Source organism: Melozone crissalis, unplaced genomic scaffold, assembly GCF_028551555.1.
Source record: "Melozone crissalis strain CALT ecotype California unplaced genomic scaffold, PUWL_Pcris_2 ptg000004l_1, whole genome shotgun sequence".
Taxonomy (NCBI): Eukaryota; Metazoa; Chordata; class Aves; order Passeriformes; family Passerellidae; genus Melozone; species Melozone crissalis.
The window spans coordinates 16,932,120-16,948,859 of NW_026535782.1; the positions used below are offsets into that span (position 1 = coordinate 16,932,120).

The 16,740-nt window shown below is 38.5% G+C and overlaps 1 protein-coding gene across 1 annotated transcript in view; it reads right to left on the minus strand.

The window, feature by feature from the left end:
- Window positions 1-4,007: 4,007 nt before the first annotated feature.
- The window catches only part of TES (testin LIM domain protein), a 28,044-nt gene continuing 15,311 nt past the window's right edge, over window positions 4,008-16,740 (minus strand). Inside the window, exons 3-7 of the mRNA XM_054277175.1 lie at window positions 12,168-12,420; window positions 10,689-11,024; window positions 7,223-7,438; window positions 6,545-6,703; window positions 4,008-5,348 (exon numbers count right to left, since the gene is read on the minus strand). Coding sequence (XP_054133150.1) covers window positions 5,157-5,348; window positions 6,545-6,703; window positions 7,223-7,438; window positions 10,689-11,024; window positions 12,168-12,420 — 1,156 coding nt within the window. The 3' untranslated portion in view covers window positions 4,008-5,156. The remainder of the gene's footprint in view (window positions 5,349-6,544; window positions 6,704-7,222; window positions 7,439-10,688; window positions 11,025-12,167; window positions 12,421-16,740) is intronic.

The window sequence follows — 16,740 nt, forward strand, 5'->3', positions numbered from 1 at the left end:
GACTCATGTAAACAACTCAGTCAGGGCAACCAATAAATGGCCTCGATGCTTTATTGTGACACCATTTTTTTTAACAAATGAAAAATTAACAAATTTATGAAGCTTGACTAGTTTCTCATAAACTGGGTGCAAAAGTTTTCTGTGACAATGCTGGGCATGAATCCAAATCTGAACAATGCTGGGCTTAATTTGTAGCAGAAACATCCTCTTATTTTTTTCCCTTGTTTTTAGTGGGGGAGGCAAAGGGGGAAACTGATCTGTAACACTTTGTCAGGGCTGTTCATAGCAGTCACATTGCAGCCCTGGTGATGGCACCCTGAAGCAGGCATTGGTGCTTGCCAGAGGTAAAACCTATCTGGCTCAGTTTGTGTGAGCGAGGCACTGAACACAGGGTGGCAGTCTACAGTCTGAGAGCCTAGTGCTGGCTCAGATGGTTTTGGACTTCAGGTCCTTAAAGCTCCTTTATCCACCAATTTATATTAATAAGGACATGGAAAAAAATGAACTTGTTATTTTCAGTACTTGATGATAATTAGATAATATGTTTTCCATTTAGCACTTCTAGGGCCTCTTTGGCAGTACACTTAACTCTCCTAAGTATCATTTTTTTGGCCTTATGCTTAATTAACAAACACAATTTACTTTTTGGCTGAAGGATGGAGGAAAGGCAGAGGTAGAAGGTCCTGGCCCATAGACCATAGACTTTTTCAGCCTCAGCACTTTAAGCAATAAGGTAGTAGACGCAATGAGTGCAGAGAGGCTCCAACTTTATACCATTAACAAGCAGCTCTTTGCAAGACAAAAATCACCAAATCTACTTGTGTGTGATCCTACTCACTGCTAAGTGCTAACAGCATAGCAATACAACTTCAATGGTGTTTTCCAGTTAACATTAAAAATCATAAGCTTTTGTGTGTAGTACTAGCTACACATAGTATCATGGCTAGTTCACATTGAATATGAAATTCTTAATTGCTTTGGTCTACCTATAATGGATGACATGAAGGGTGCCTACTTGGAGCTGACACCACAGCTTGATGGCTGGGACATTCTCCCAGAAGGTGAGAGGGAGAATTTGGAGATAAAATGCTTGAGGACAGTCTTGAATCAAGACTTCTCACTTCTGGAAGCAAACACTTCACTCACTGAGAGACACAGAAAAAGGTGAACAAACCTTCCCTGTGTTTCACACTGAAAACAATAAGGAAAATAACATTTGCACTCAATGGAAACTGATGGATATGTGACAAGCAGTTGGAGTGTGCTCCTGTCAGTACTAGGGCACTCCACAGTCCTGACTCATGGAGAGGTGTCAAAGCCTAGCAAAAGATTTTCTACTGGCCTCTCCTATCCTTTTTCACTGCACAAAAACGTTCATTTATATTGATGTCAATTGGACTGGAATCTTCTCTGTCAGTGTTTTGCTTGGGCTGAGAAAGAAGTCCCTCTGCTTGGGATCCAGAGGACTGCTCTTGTGGAGGTGATTTTTAAGATGACTTTCCACTGAGATTCAACAAGGCATGGGACACTGCTGTGGTGGGAGAGCATGCCCAGGACCTGAGGACACCCTACCAGAACCCTGAATTTCTGCCCTTGAACTGTTACACACACTAGCTCCCTTCCTCCTGCTCTCAGTGCAGCTGTTGTGTCCCTGGTCCCTTGGAGAGCTTGCTGCTAAGTGAATTGCTGCTGCCAGCCTCCTTCCTGTCACCCATTCCTCGCTCTAGATCCCAAAACCATGCTAGATTTATCAGAGCTATTGAGCAAAGTGTTACCATGCTGCCACCCCCACCTCACCAGTTCTGGGAACAGAGGGTCTGGAGTGTCCAAGTACTTCTAGTTCTGCAAGCAAACACTTCTGCGCTAATGGTCATCACCACTACAAAGTCAGATAATTTTCCTTCACACCATTAACTATGTTCAGATTCAAAACCCATGATTCTGGAAGCAAATGGGAAGTTGCTGTGTAGATTGCTCTTTAGCATGCCTTTAAATACATAAACTTTAGATTTCCAGAGGTAAAAACACATATAAGACCTGATTAAAAGATGTTTCTCTTTTATTTCTAGCATATGTATAACCATATTAAGTTTGAAATGTAATCCAAATCTCAGTAAAAGATTATTCCTACCATGTACAAATACATTCCTAATTCAAAGATGTGTTTCCTTAGCTTTGTTCTTTCAAATTTTTTTGCAAAGCTTTTACCAGCCTCAATTTTACAGATCCACAGGATAGCTCTTCCTTGCATAAGAAGATTTAGCTGTTAAAATGACTGCTTATAAGTCTTTCTTACAAACAAAGTTCTACTCTTCAGCAAAGAACTTCAACATTCAAGAGAGGTCAAAATTTCATCTGGAAAGTATATATTTTTATTACTGAAGTATGCAAAAGCTTCCAGCTTCTATTCTTAGCTTATTAAGATAAATAGGCCCAAAGGGACTTCTAATAAAATAGCCAAAAAATGCAAGAGAAAAAACCCCAACACTTTACTGCCAATATTTTTATTATGACAGTGACAGAATGAAATCTCTTTAATGCTTGTTTTCAAGCTCCAGTATGTTGATATATCATCTAGCTAACACAAAGAAGCATCATCTGCAGGAACATAAATTCCTTCCTAGCTCATTACAAGAACAGCTCAGCACTCCTAATAATCTCTGGCCTATTGTGAAGTAACTAGCAGTACCTTTGTCTACTCTCTGTACAACCGGTACGTTAAACCTGATGTTCTCAAGACATGATCCCTTCCAACTACTGCATGAAGAGAAAATAAACTTGGGATACCCCATAGGAGAAACACCTAGATGCATCAGGTTCCAGGGAGCACAGCCAGAGGGATCAAGAGGAGTGCCAGCTAAAGCCATCAAGCCAACATGCTTCAGAAGAGGTCTGGAAAAAGTTACTCCTAGTTGATGAACTATTGAAATTGTTTGGTTCGACATAAATTTCCTTAGCAATTGTGTCTTGATGGAATAAGTAACTCCTGAGGTATCTCCAGCTCAGCTTTGTAAATGAAGGTTATAAAATAATAAATTCTAATAAACAAAACTGTTCAAAACAAGATTTAAAGTGAAAAGTATGACTGCTATCAGTCCAAGTAATCACATTAATGAGAAAGCTGTTACACAGCGTGGCAAAGGAAGGGCAAGGAAAGGTGCAAAAGATCTTTTCACAGTTCTTTATAGAAGTCAGCTGCATCTTTCAGAAGAGATGTTAGTGAGTGGGTGAGGACAGATGTACTCAAGACACATAAAACCCAGCCACTATTAAGCTACCTTATGGATAATCATTAAATAAGACCTTATCCCTCCCCCAGACACAGCATTTTCTGTACAGGTTAAAGTACATAACCTGGTGCAGGTTAAGTAGCACTTACATTGAAAAACCTTCTCTTACTGAGATATTCTGGTGTTCCTTGGTTTAAGCCTGCAAATCTGGCAAGGATACAGGTTATTGGTAGGAGCTGAAATACATATACTTTTTGTACTTCCTGAGGATCTCTGAGAAAAGCTGTACAGGCTTCAAGAACAAGGATGTAAAGATTACAATTTAAGACAACATCTAAAACTCCCCCCAGTGTATCTCAGTCAGTCTTATTTTCACAGGACTCAAAGGATCACAATGCACTTTATTTTCTCAACATATTACCTCACTTGTATGAATTCAAAACTTCCATGCAGTGTCTCAAAATAGTTTATATGAACAAAAAATAACACTAAGTTCTGAAGTTGTACATTTTTTGGAACAAGACCCACTGTTTTGCACCTATAAGCACATGAACAATGCTACAGAGGACAGTAACCACTGCACAGTGATACAGGTGTCCAGTTTTTAGGAAATAATGTCCAAGGTAAGCAAGGGAACATTTCCCTTCCTCCTCGCCTCCCCTGAAGAACAGAATTAGTAGACAATTTAAAGTGAAAACCACTAGTTTTATTTATAGGTGTTACAATACAATCACCATAAAACTTACAGGAATCAAACATAAGAATTGCATAGACTTTTCTTTAAAAATTAATTATTTTATCATTTTTTTAGGCCAAAGATTCCCCATTTAGTGTTTGGCACAAAGATATCTAAGAAGCTTCACTGTAGGTCTATAATTATTAAATAAAAGAAAGAGCCACACATTTGGTTTATCTAGTAAGCAAAGCTAATACACAGCTGTGAATTTTTTCACTCAGATACAGGAAGTTTTCTGGGAAAGACTTCTTCGTGCTTTGGTTCAGAACTTGGAAATCAAAAGCAGGATCCATTTGCAGAAATACATTCTTGGAAATGCATACAGTACTATGTGCCACATCCCTCTTGATAGAAGGCACAACTTAGGAAAGGAACATTCATGATATAAAACAGAAGCCAGTTCTGAAAGGCTTAAAGTGACACCCACTACTTCTGGCAATTTTTTTTTAAATCTAAGCAAGACCTGCTCTTGTTTTCTAACACCAACACCCCCCACCCCAATCTATAACATAACTTTAGTATTTGTAAAATTAAAGCTTTTCCAGGCATGAACATGAGCCAACATTTTTCTACTGGTAGAGTTACTTTCAATAGTAGACATGAGAAGTCACTATTCTCCCAAGAACCCATGCATCAAACCCAAAGAAATTATTAAAGGCAAATTTTTTAAGTGTCATTCAGTCTGCATACTTGAAGTCAGAAAAACAAAGCTGTACATAGCAGTAAAACTGATCATTTTGTCTAAAGTGCTTGATGAAAGCAGATAAACTATAAAAATGATAAATTAGTGAAACCAAAGGTGGAAGAGTTACATTTATAGTACAAAACAAGATAAATTGGAGCATTTTCACATTTTCTTGTTCCATTAGACAAGATACAGCAGAAAGATTCTTCAGAGTGAAGAGCTCCCTTAGAATGTACAGAGTTTGTAACACATTTTTTCTTACGGTTCTGTGATGTGAAGTAATTTGAAGGGAGATTCAGAAACAGTATTCCAAAAGAGAAAATATTATTATAGCTAAGAAAGGAGGATTACATAGAAAGCTTTAGACATTAAAAAAAAAATCTTTGGGAAATGCTATTTAATACTTTCAATAATTTTAAATGCCCTGACACTATATATTTTACAGTAGAAATGCAAGAGCCTTTGGAACACAGCAATCCTTGATTAGTTCTGTGCATGTCTTCTTTCAGGACATCATCTTTTCCTTACATGCCACTGAGCAGAAAAGCATCCCCTCCATAGATATGAACTTCTGGCCAATGAGACACTTGCTGCAACAGGAGCACAGGAAGCATTCCCTCTTAGCATGCCAGTTGAAGTTGTTGTAGCTTACACGCTGAACCTCTGGATCTATGGCATTGTGACAGCCCTGGCAGATCTGGTGAGAAATCAAACAACACTGAAATGAAACACACACATGCTCTCTTTAAAGTGCAATAAAACCTGGAACTCAAATGTTTTTGGAGGAGAGAGACAAGTGTTAAAAGAAGCCTTTAAAAAAAAGTCTCCAGCTTTTGATTTTTTTTCTTTGTTTTTGAAGTGTTTTGATTAGAATTCAGCTGAGGGCACAGAATAATAAAAGGAACATGTAAGTTATTTGCTGCTGGGACTAAGCTTAGACAGTTATGATGGTTAGGATTTCCCACTACCCAAATAATCATAAAAACCTTTGATGTCAAACGGCACAGATCTTCATATATTAACCTAAATATGTGAAGAGATTAGCTACGAATCTTCCTGTGCATTGACAGCTCTTTGGTTATGCCAAATAATTAAGGGTTATTAAGGAAAGTCTTGAATGCAATTTATCTTAAAATCCAGTTGTTCACAAATTATAATTTAGATTGTGAAAGAGGAAAAAAAAAAGCCTCTCCAAAAAAACCAATTCCTCACACCAACCTCAGAATATTATTAACTGCCAACTAGAGATGGCCATTTTTTTCTCTATTCACTATGTAAATCACCTAGGTGCACATTAGACTGAGCCCCCAGCTAGTAGCTAGCTAACTTATAGATATAGATGGACCATCATCTCAGATTAGTTTCCAGCATAACCACGAATCAAGAACTACCATTCTTTTTCAAACTTCTAGCTTTATCCTGTCAATCACTCTCCTTTTTAACATGTGTGGGTAGAAATGAATGAAACAAAAGTACCTAGATTGCAGTATTTAACTACAGGCATTTAGCAGCAGCTGAAGTTGATTCCCACCAGGCTCAATGAATTACAACTGATAAACATTTAGCAGTATTACTCATCTTCATCTACTTTACTCCTGTTACCAAACCCTGCTTCACCACTGGCTAAGTTCAAGGTGTTTTTCCAACAGGTTTCCCCCGCTCCACCCCAGCAGCGGCTTTTGTTCAAGTTTATGAAGTCACAAAACACTTGCCTGCCTCAAGTTGTGGGTTTTGGTTTATTTTTCCTGAAGGGGAACAAGATGACTGACTCAAGCCTAAATATTCAATTTATACTCTTCAGATACTCTCAGACTGAGAAAAAGGAAGAGTTTGAAGCTCCACAGACTTACATTCCCTTCCTTCACAACACCAAGACATCTGTAAGGACCTTACCGCAGCATGGTTCTTCATGTAGCAGGATTTGCAGACTGGCTTGTCATTCACTGTTATATAGGTTATCCCAGCCAGGACACAATCACAATCAAAACAGCAGAAGTGTTTCAGATGCCAGTTCTGCCCCTCTGCGAGAGTATATTCATTGCTGAATATTAGCTATTAGAAAGACACAAACAAGTGGACAAGTGAACATGCACATTCATTTGAACAGTGTACCTTATAATAAACCTAGCCTCTGGATGTTTTGTGATTTGCAGGGAATTCCCAGTGGTTCCACCATTGTTTATTTCCCAAAAGCCTCCATGCTGCTCCCGAGAGCTCAGAGATGCCAGAGGCCCCAGGAGGGCTGCTCCCTGGTGGTGCCCAGGGTCAGTTTGGCCCCTGGTGTCCCTGATAAGGAAACAACTGCATAAGTGTGACTTGTCGGAGAATTTGCTCTCACTTATTACATCCTATGTCCCCATAGATTATGCAGAATCACCACCAAATCCAAAGCAAACTATGGGTTTTCCTGAATGTGCAGTGTCCATATTGGTTTCAGTTCTTTGTAACTAAAATATCAAATATACTGGTGAAGGCATATCATCTTCCTGCACTGAAATGTTTTCGTAAAACTCCTAAACACTTAGGAAAACAAACTTTTGAGCTAGAAGAAAGGACTAGGATATTTCCTACCTCATCACATCCAGCACAGCGGGGTCTTTCACTATCACAGTAATGTCTTCCACAATAGAGGTTACCATTCTTCCAGAAGTAGATCATGTCTACCAGCAGTTCACCGCAGGTGCCACAGACAAAACAGCCTGGATGCCACAATTTGTCATATCCAGCACGTTCTGCATAGACAGCTGGGTCACCTTCCTTCATGCTTAGTTTGCAGTGATAGCAGGACTGGAAAGAGATTATCACCAAGTTAATTAAGTCTTTGAGAGATACATTTATAAAAATTACATACTATGAATATATTTAATAAATTCCATCTTTCCAGACTGAAATTAAAGCATTAGTTTAATCCCATGAGTAGACAGCAGTGGTTCAGGATATATCTGTACCATAGGTTAGGTTCAACTAAGCCATTCAGGATGATGCACATTCCACTGTCATAGCATTAGTGCTCATTAAAGGGATTGTTGTACTTTGCTGTATTCACATTCTGCAATTGCAGTCCAGTGTTTAAAGAAAACAACATGCAATTAAAATTCATGTTATGCTCTGTAAACCTTACATGCTTAGGAACAAGGACAGAATAATAATCCTCCATCCAAGCTAACCAGCTATGACAAGGGATATAGAATGCATGACAAAGGAATGGCTGCACTTATAGGTCATGAGAAGACCAAGCCATATCTGCATCACTGGTGGGGAAAATAAAAAAATAGTGAATATTTCAAACTGATTCTGTTTAAAGCCATGTTCTAGGGATGCTAGTCACTCATGGCTGCTGTCCAACAGTCTGTGATTAATGATTTTAGGACAAGAGTGACTATGGATAAATTACAAAGCATACATATACAGCTACATTACAAATAGTTTCAGAGACTTCACAATCTGCCCTATACCTGCCTGCAGAGAGGGTTGTGCCATCAAGTAAAAGCATCAGATGATTTATGTTACTGAAGCAAATTTTTTTTTCCTACAGTTTAATCACCAGTTTGGCATTTCCTGCACTCCAGCTGGTCCGTGGACTGGGCTGAACATCCTGGGAAGGTTTTCCTCTATGACTCACATCAGCCACAAATGGCTTTGTGTGTGCATATAAAAATAAAATATATATAAAGTGCCTTGGCTACAAGGAATATTGATGAGATCCCAGATGCCTGACAATTTCAAAAGATAGTCAGAAAGCAACTAAAAGAAGAAGAACAATTTGGAAAAGAAACAGAATGCAGAATGTAGGGAAATTAATGAAAGGGAAAGTTCAAACATACATGTATATAAAGGTTTCTGACCTTTCTACTTTAGACCTCATACCCCAAGAGAAGCCCACTGGAAGGTTAATTAGCTGCCTAGACCCAAGTCTAGGCAATGTGATTCACCTGCCTACCATTCAGAACATCTCCAGCTTTGGTGATTAAAAGGTACATAAAAATTTTCTTCTTTACAAGATGCAAGTACATATTTTTCTTTAATTCAGCTTTCAGTCATGGTGAAAAAATTTTGTATTTGTAAACACAGAGACAATTACTATAGGTATATTTACATTCATAGTGGAGACCTGGTTGTTAGTGCTGTTTGGTTTGCTTTTTTATTTTTTATCAGTTTTCAAAGAAGTGCAGGCTATTCCTATAATGAAAATTAATTTTTCAAGAGATTCTTTTTACCACAGCTACAGGAATACAGTATACAAGAAAATCTGAAGAGCAAAAATGCAGAACCAATTAAAAAGGTGTGGACATGGATGGCATTCTTCTGCTAAGTATTTAAGAGCTCTTCTGTATCGATTTATGCCGAACTGTTAAAAAGCAGTGGAGATAATGCTAAATCATAAAGCTGAAACAAAGTCTCATTGCAAAAGTAAGACACCCCCACCAAAATACTTAAAAATAACATATCTAAATCCTGATTATTTAACCCAGTGTAAAGTCAGTACCTAACAACAGATCATAAACCCAAATGTTCACTTATGCTATCAAGCCCTTATAGCACTTATGCTATAAATCACAGCCCACAGTGATACTATATGCTTGGCTTGAACTGCAGGAAGAATGCTCAGGTACTAGAGTAAGAAAAGTCTGGAAGTGATAAACAGGTGTAATGTAAAAAACAAAGCACCTTCTGATACAATTACTCATGAGGACAGAGTGCCTCCTGCTACTGACTTATTATAGTCCAAGACAGTTGGTCAGCAGGGTACAATGCAAGATGAGCATTTCCGTAGGTCCTCCTTGAGGAGGTAAGTTAAGAATTGCTGCTGTGAAACTAAAGTAAACCAGCAGGAAAGGCTGATATAAGACAAAATTACAGTAACCTAATCAAGCCATGGTAAAATAACTTGCTTTTTAGATTCTCCATAACAAGACAGGTACCAAAAAAAAAAAAAAAGGCAAATAGCTACAGGTACCCAAATGGCACAGCTTGAAAATTTTTAGGGTAAGTGGCCATGTCTAAAGCTAAAACCTAAGTGCTGATTTTATATTTCACACCAGTAGTCATATATACTGTTAGTTCAGAGACAAACAACAAAAAACACATCAAACCCCCCAATAATACAAAGTCAAATTCTACAATGTTTAAAATTCTACAATGTTAAACAAACCTTTTTCTCCATCTAGAACTGGTATATTAATTTTCTCTAAGCAACCTGCAGACAAGTATTTTTAAGGATTCATACACATAATAACAACTTTTCTAGAAATCAACTTATAGTAGAGCTTTTGACACTCCTAAGTAATGTCTACCTCCACTAAACTGATTTAATGTTCCTTCAGTAATCCTACCCCTATTTTGAATTTGTAATTGGTAGTTGAGATATGCATAGCAGTAGTTATGTCAGAAACACTTGATTAAGGATAAAATTTTTGAAATATCAATGAAAACTGGGTAGTTTTATATACTTTGTTTTTTGCTGGACTATTACAAGGAGAAATCAGATGCTGCCTAAGGAAAAAAAAAATCAGTAAGAAAATGGAGCTGAATATGAAGAGAAGGCTAGCCATTGTATCGTTCAACTTGTTGGACACAAGATGGAGACATGTTACTTTATTACTCCTTAATTTAATTTCACTTTAAACACAATTTGTCAAGAGGGTAATTTCAGTGCTCTTCCAAAAAAGAGGAGAAAACAAGCTTCTAAAATTAAACTAACTCTTCAAGAGGAGAAGAATGTAACAACTAGTCCATAAGATGACACAAACTTTTTGCTTATTATTCTGTAAAAGCCACCCTAATATACTATCTCCAAGCTAACATGTTTTTGCACTGAGCATGAAAATGTCACCTAGGAAGTTATTTGCTGCAATGAATTAAATACTTTCAGAAACCATGGCTCTATGCAGACATTCACATTTTCCAGTTCCTTCTTTCCCTCCCCAGATTTTTGCTATTCCAAATTAACAAACAATTTAACCCAGTTAAAATGACCAAAAAGAACACTCAGATTATAATATACCTTCTTGCTTTGTCTTTCCATTCTTATACTTACATATTGAGATGCTTTCCGATCTGGGGACTTCTCCATTGTTCCAACAGCAGATGAGGTACCTCTGCCACCACCATTTTTCAAGTTATTCTCATCAGGAGCTCTCACTTCCACATCCCCAGGGAGCTTGACATCTCCTACACCCAGTGCCTCTTTTTTGTACTTCTTCACGAACTGCTCCATATGCCTGACTTCACTGGGGGAAAGCTCGTGGCACTTGGACGGGTCCTGATCGTGGGCAGGCAGCTGCTTTGCCAGCTGCTTCTTCCTGTACTGCGCGCCCTCCGAGCCGGCCACGGGCTGCTTCTCCTTGGGCAGCATCTGCATGTACTGCTTAGCCTGAATGAGAGGAATCACACATCAGATGGCACTCCAGCTACACACCCCTTCTCATGAGCAAACACAACCAAACTGACCTCTACTGTTTTTAGCGACAGTCATATTTGTCAAAAACAAGGTTTTTTTCCATAAACATTAAGCTCCTGAAAAAGTAATGGAGATAAAATACAGCACATGCATTAACTGGCTTCTTCCCAGAGTAAGAGAAAGACGCCTTTCTAAGCCTTTTGCAACATACAGAAAAGAGTTATTACTTTTCTGAATAAATAACATTTACACAGCACCATGTCTCTATCTGTGAATACTGATCATGAGTATAGTCTTAGAAAAGTAAAAACTGAAATAATGTGCTTGGGGCATACAGCCCATTGAAGAAATAACTCCAGCTAAATTAGGGGAAAAAAAAAAATCTCTAGTTTAAATAAAGCAATGACAAGGCTAAAAACCAAATTGGTAACTGAATGTTAAGTAAGTCTTAGATGCACAAGGTTTGATTAATTCACTGAAAAGGAATAATTTGAGATAATGTCACTCTGGAATGGCTTGCAGAACATTTTGGTACAATAAATTAGTAATCAAAGTTTGAAAAGTGAAGCAAGATCCTCAGAAGGCTATCTACCATTTCATCTACTTCAGCTGAAAATATACTGGAAGAGAGCTGCTCTTTTAGATGTCAACACTGACCTTGCTCTTGCCATATACAGTAAAAGCTATAAGCAAGACTAAGTGCTCCCCTTAACTTGAAACAATTATATAAATTGATGTGGTGTTGGGTATTGTTTTTTTTTCCTTTAAGCCTACACACCACGCAAATGTTTCAACTTTATTAAAAAAAGAAAAAAAAAGAAAAAAAATAGAAAGACTGCAGGTTACAGAAACTGGACTCCAGGGAGTTAGCAGATAACTCTTAATCCTGTGTATTAAAAACAACCTCACCTCCCCAGGTTTTTAAGAATTTCTACAGACAAACTTCCATAAAGCAAGATGAGAGATGCAAGACTCATTAAACAGGCACCATATTTTCTGTTTTGAGGAGGAAGAAAGGAAGACTACAAGAGGCATACTTATCCTTCCAGTAAGCTCTACTAGTTTATCTCCCACCAACTCTTGACTTGAACATGAAAAAATGTGAGTTGGACTTACAAGTGTCTGATTCTGAACAGGAGGAGCCCACTCATAAGTCACAGTATCGATGGTTACGCTCTTCTTGTAGGGCACTGGGCTGGTCAGTATCATCACATTGCGTTTATACAAGGGAATGCCATCATTCTTCAGCTTTGCAATGAGGGTTGTGTATTTTGTATCCTCAAAGAGTTTCCCCACTTTTCGATCTTCCTCACTGCTTGAAGGGATATCATGCTCCTCCTGGCCACACTTGCAGTTTCGGCATATTTTCCTGAAATTCATGGAAACAGCAACAAAATTACAATCTCACACCATCTGGGTGTGTAGTAACATCACCAGGAGCCCAAACCTTTGTTTTCAGTGTTTTATTTAGGAAATATACACTTTTTCTGTAATATGTGAAACACCTCCTTTATGTGTCTTATTATATTATTTACATTGTTTATTTACAGATACTGTTATCAGATAGATATCAGTCAACTACACGAATGCATTTTTAATATGAAGCTATGTCATTTCTTCAGTTGCATCTCAATACTGATTAAACACATACATATCCATTATCAGTCACCTACCAGATTTATTATAAGATAACTCATTGCATCAACATGATTCCCCCAGCTATCATTTGCTTGAGATTTTAGTTTTTCAGCTGCTCTTCATGCATTCAAAGTTACATGCACTATACTATTTTCTTCATATGTATTTCACTGTATGCATGATATTTGGTTATCACCAGGTTGCTATTGCCTGGAAACAAATATTTCCAAGAAAGGAAGAAAATGCATACAGACATATGAAAAGTGTAATTTCACCAAGTTCTGTTCAAAGCACAGAATTTAAAGAGAAGATGAAAGAAAAGCTAAAGGCTTATATGGATAAAGCCTTTCAAAACAGAGGTACTGAACCAAGTCAGAGGTAGTCTGGCACAAGCTATAGAGAGACTTTTCACAGAAAACAGCCTTAAAAGGTAGAAGTATATCTGCTTCCTTGGATATAAATTATATTATTCCATATACAACATATTTCAACTGCTTTGGCTAACGAATATTAGAAAGTGATTTGTTACCTTAAGCATAATTAAACAATTCACATATAATGAACAGAACCTTGGATTAGACAAGCTAGTTCATTATTTATTAACAGTGTCTCCAGAACTTCAGTTCAAAGCAGTCAGCCAGAAATCAGAGAAACTAGATGTTAACTAAAGGTTCTTATTACAGACTAAGAAAACATACCAACCTTCTGGATCTCTGGAGTTTGAAGAGGAATGAGCAGTGCTTTATCCCATTATTTATCCTTCATACAACAAATAGCATACACTTTAGCTATAAAATGCTTCTGAACCCTGTCCGCCAAAACTCATCAGACTCTAACATTGTTCTGCATCTTGCTTTATACAGTCTTGAAGGCAAGTTAGGTACCACAAGGTATGTCACAGGAACACAACAAGAACATGCCATGACTACAGCAAGGCCCTGAGGTAACGGGAAAGGAAGGAGGACCTTTAATTGGCAACCTGAAGTGATACACAGCCAGCCACAAACATACGCTCTCTGTATGGACACCAGTTTAGGATGTGCTGTAATAATATTTCAGTGTGTGGTGAATGCTGCACTGGTCATTTGGTTACACAAAAAACATACATTGTGGTAACTTAAGCTTTAAAGCCCACTCCAGGTAAAAATACCTAAACTCTAAAAATGAGCCACTCATTCAAAATAAGAATGTTAAGCAGAAGGGACTTCACTTTGCAACACAAATACCTAAAGAGATCCCTAATTGAGATGTAGATTGTCTGACAGCTTCCAACTCATTTCCACAAAAGGAAAGATGTGCAGAATTTCAAAGCTGATACTTACCTGAATAGCTACTATACACTATTCACTGCAATCTCCCAGTTTACCACAACATTCAAGCATGAACTAGCATTTCCCACTAAGTTTAAAAGCTTTACTATGCATCTTAAGCACTCAAAACATAAAATTTTGCAAGATCTTCAACATCTGTCTACACAAGTCCTTTACATAGCTAACACCTAGAGACTATTTAATATACTAATAAAGGAATTCATATTCCCTTTGCTCATCTTCTATGGCATGCATGTGATTATACCTTATTACCAATTCCCTGTCATATCTTTTTTGAGATCTAATACCAGGTGACAGAATCAGACCTTGCTTTTTGCAGATTTAGAGATTTACATCATGATCACCATGCAGCTTTATGCCTCAAAGCACACACGCCACTGGAATTGAAGCAGTTTGTCCATCCAAACAATGACACTAAACACTTTATTTACTCTTACAACTTAAATCTTTAGCAACAGTAACCCCCAGTTTTAGACTTGTGTCTTGATGGGATGTGATTTAATAACACCAGTGAAGACCAGACATTCTTGGGCTCCCTGCGCAGACTTACACAAGTGAAGTGCAATCGTGCTGTCCAGAACTGCTCTGCTTGCAAGACAGACCTCAGTAAGAACAGCTCATACTGCTATACTGCCTGTGTGACACAGGCTGGGCACTCTACCCTCACTACAGCATCCAGCCACAGTAAAGCAGCACTGACAGCAGTGAGAGACCAGACCACCCTCCACAAGCTGTGGTGGAATTCATCCTAACACTTTCATGTGTGCTGGAAAAGCCACAAGTACCCCTTATTTCTGCTCATGCTCTGTCATGAAATTGCATATCTTTCTCCTAATAGTATTCCTTCAGAATTCAGAATAGCTTAGAGATCCTATTTCTACTTTCCATTAGATGAACACCCTGACTCAGTTGCTGTTATTATTCTTGGTCCCACCTTGAAGGCTTAACATTTCACTGACTGCAGTATCTGTGAGAGATTTTTTTTTTGCTTTCTTCATAAAGAAGCAGTGGTGAAAAAGTGACAGCACACAATTTGACCTTAGGTCCTTCCTGGGACTCACTGTGAAAACTGGCATAGAACTACAGTGCTTTATACTTGCATTGAAAATAATGAGATGATGAAATGAAAATAATCTTCCTCACCAGGAACCCACTGAAATTAAGAATTTGACTGCATACATCTTAGTTTAACCTCCTTGCCTTTTCAAAGTTAAGTGAATAATTCTTTGCCAACAGTTTGCAAGAAGCTGTTACCAGGGCTATGTTACAAGTGTAATACTGGCCTTAGAACTTGTGTACCATTATGCCTCTGAATACAGGACAAAACAATACAGAAAGAATGTGGAGAATGCTGAGTCACAACTGATGTCAGCATATCTCAGTAAATCGAAGGAAAATCCTTTAGGCTGTTGCCATTTCACATGCTCCCCAATGCTCCCCCTGGATCTCAGCCACATGAAGATGTCCATACAGCTGCTAACAGAGTAAAAAAGGACCCTGTCCTGATTTATAATCTTTCCTCTTGAATAATTTCCAGCACTAAAAGATATCCAGTTGATATTTACATACATAACTGTTCCTGAATAGTACTGTTCACAATTTAGTCCTAATTTCTTTCACTAGTTGCCACATTAGTCACTCACTGTCCCCTCTGAAGAAGGAATATTGCCAATTAATTCTCTTTAGAATAGACTGGTGGGTAATTTTTTTGACTGTATATTTTGGAGTATCTAGTATATAGTAAGGTGGTGTTAGGTACTCCTGCTTATGTCTTCACAGCTCTCAGGACCTCATCAAAGCAGAGCAATGTCATTGACACCCCCCCTTCCCCCCAATAGCAGCAATATGAAAAGCTTTTCCCACTCAAAACATGGAAGATAGGGAGGAAATTTCAAAATCTATGGAATGAAAAGTTGCATATCATTGTAAAGACAGGTCTGTTAGATAATGCCTTGCTAGCAGGTCTTCAGTAGTTAGAAAGAACAAGGAAGAAAGGTATGGAGATTCAACTCTCTCTAGTGATGAATTCCTGAGTCCTGAATGTCTACTGCCATGAAGGATCAAAGACTTCCAGTTCCTTCTCCAAAATCAAATTTAAACCATCCTCCTGATTGCTCCAGATTGCCTACATGTTGGTGTATGGAGAGGAAAAATAAGATGGCTCATGATCCTTCCTATGCTGGCTCCTAGTGACAGGAGGCAGTAGCTGCAAGCACAGAGAAATCCAAGACCTGGCAAGTCCTGAGGCTTGTGCCCTCCATGCACAACAACTAACCTCCTCCTATTACAGAATCAGAAATCCAGATGGTCTGAATATCTCCAGTGAGGGAGACTCCACAGCCTCTCTCTGGGCAACCTGTTCCAGTGCTGACACCTGCACAGTAAAGAAGTTCTTCCTCATATTCAGGTGGAACTTCCTGCGCAGCAGTTTCTGCCCATTGCCCTTTGTCTTATTGCTGGGCCCCACCAAGCCGAGTGTGGCTCCATCCTTTTGACACACTCCCTTGAGATACTGATAGACATTGATGAAGTCCCCTCACTTCTCCAGGCTGAACAGGCCCAGCTCTCTCAGCTTCTCCTCTAGAGAGAGATGCTCCAAGATGCTCCAGCTCCTTAATCTTTGCTGCCCTCCACCAAACCCATTCCAGGAGCTCTGCATCTCTCTTGCACTGAGGAGCACAGAATAGCACATAGCACTTCACATGCAGAATGCACCCCAG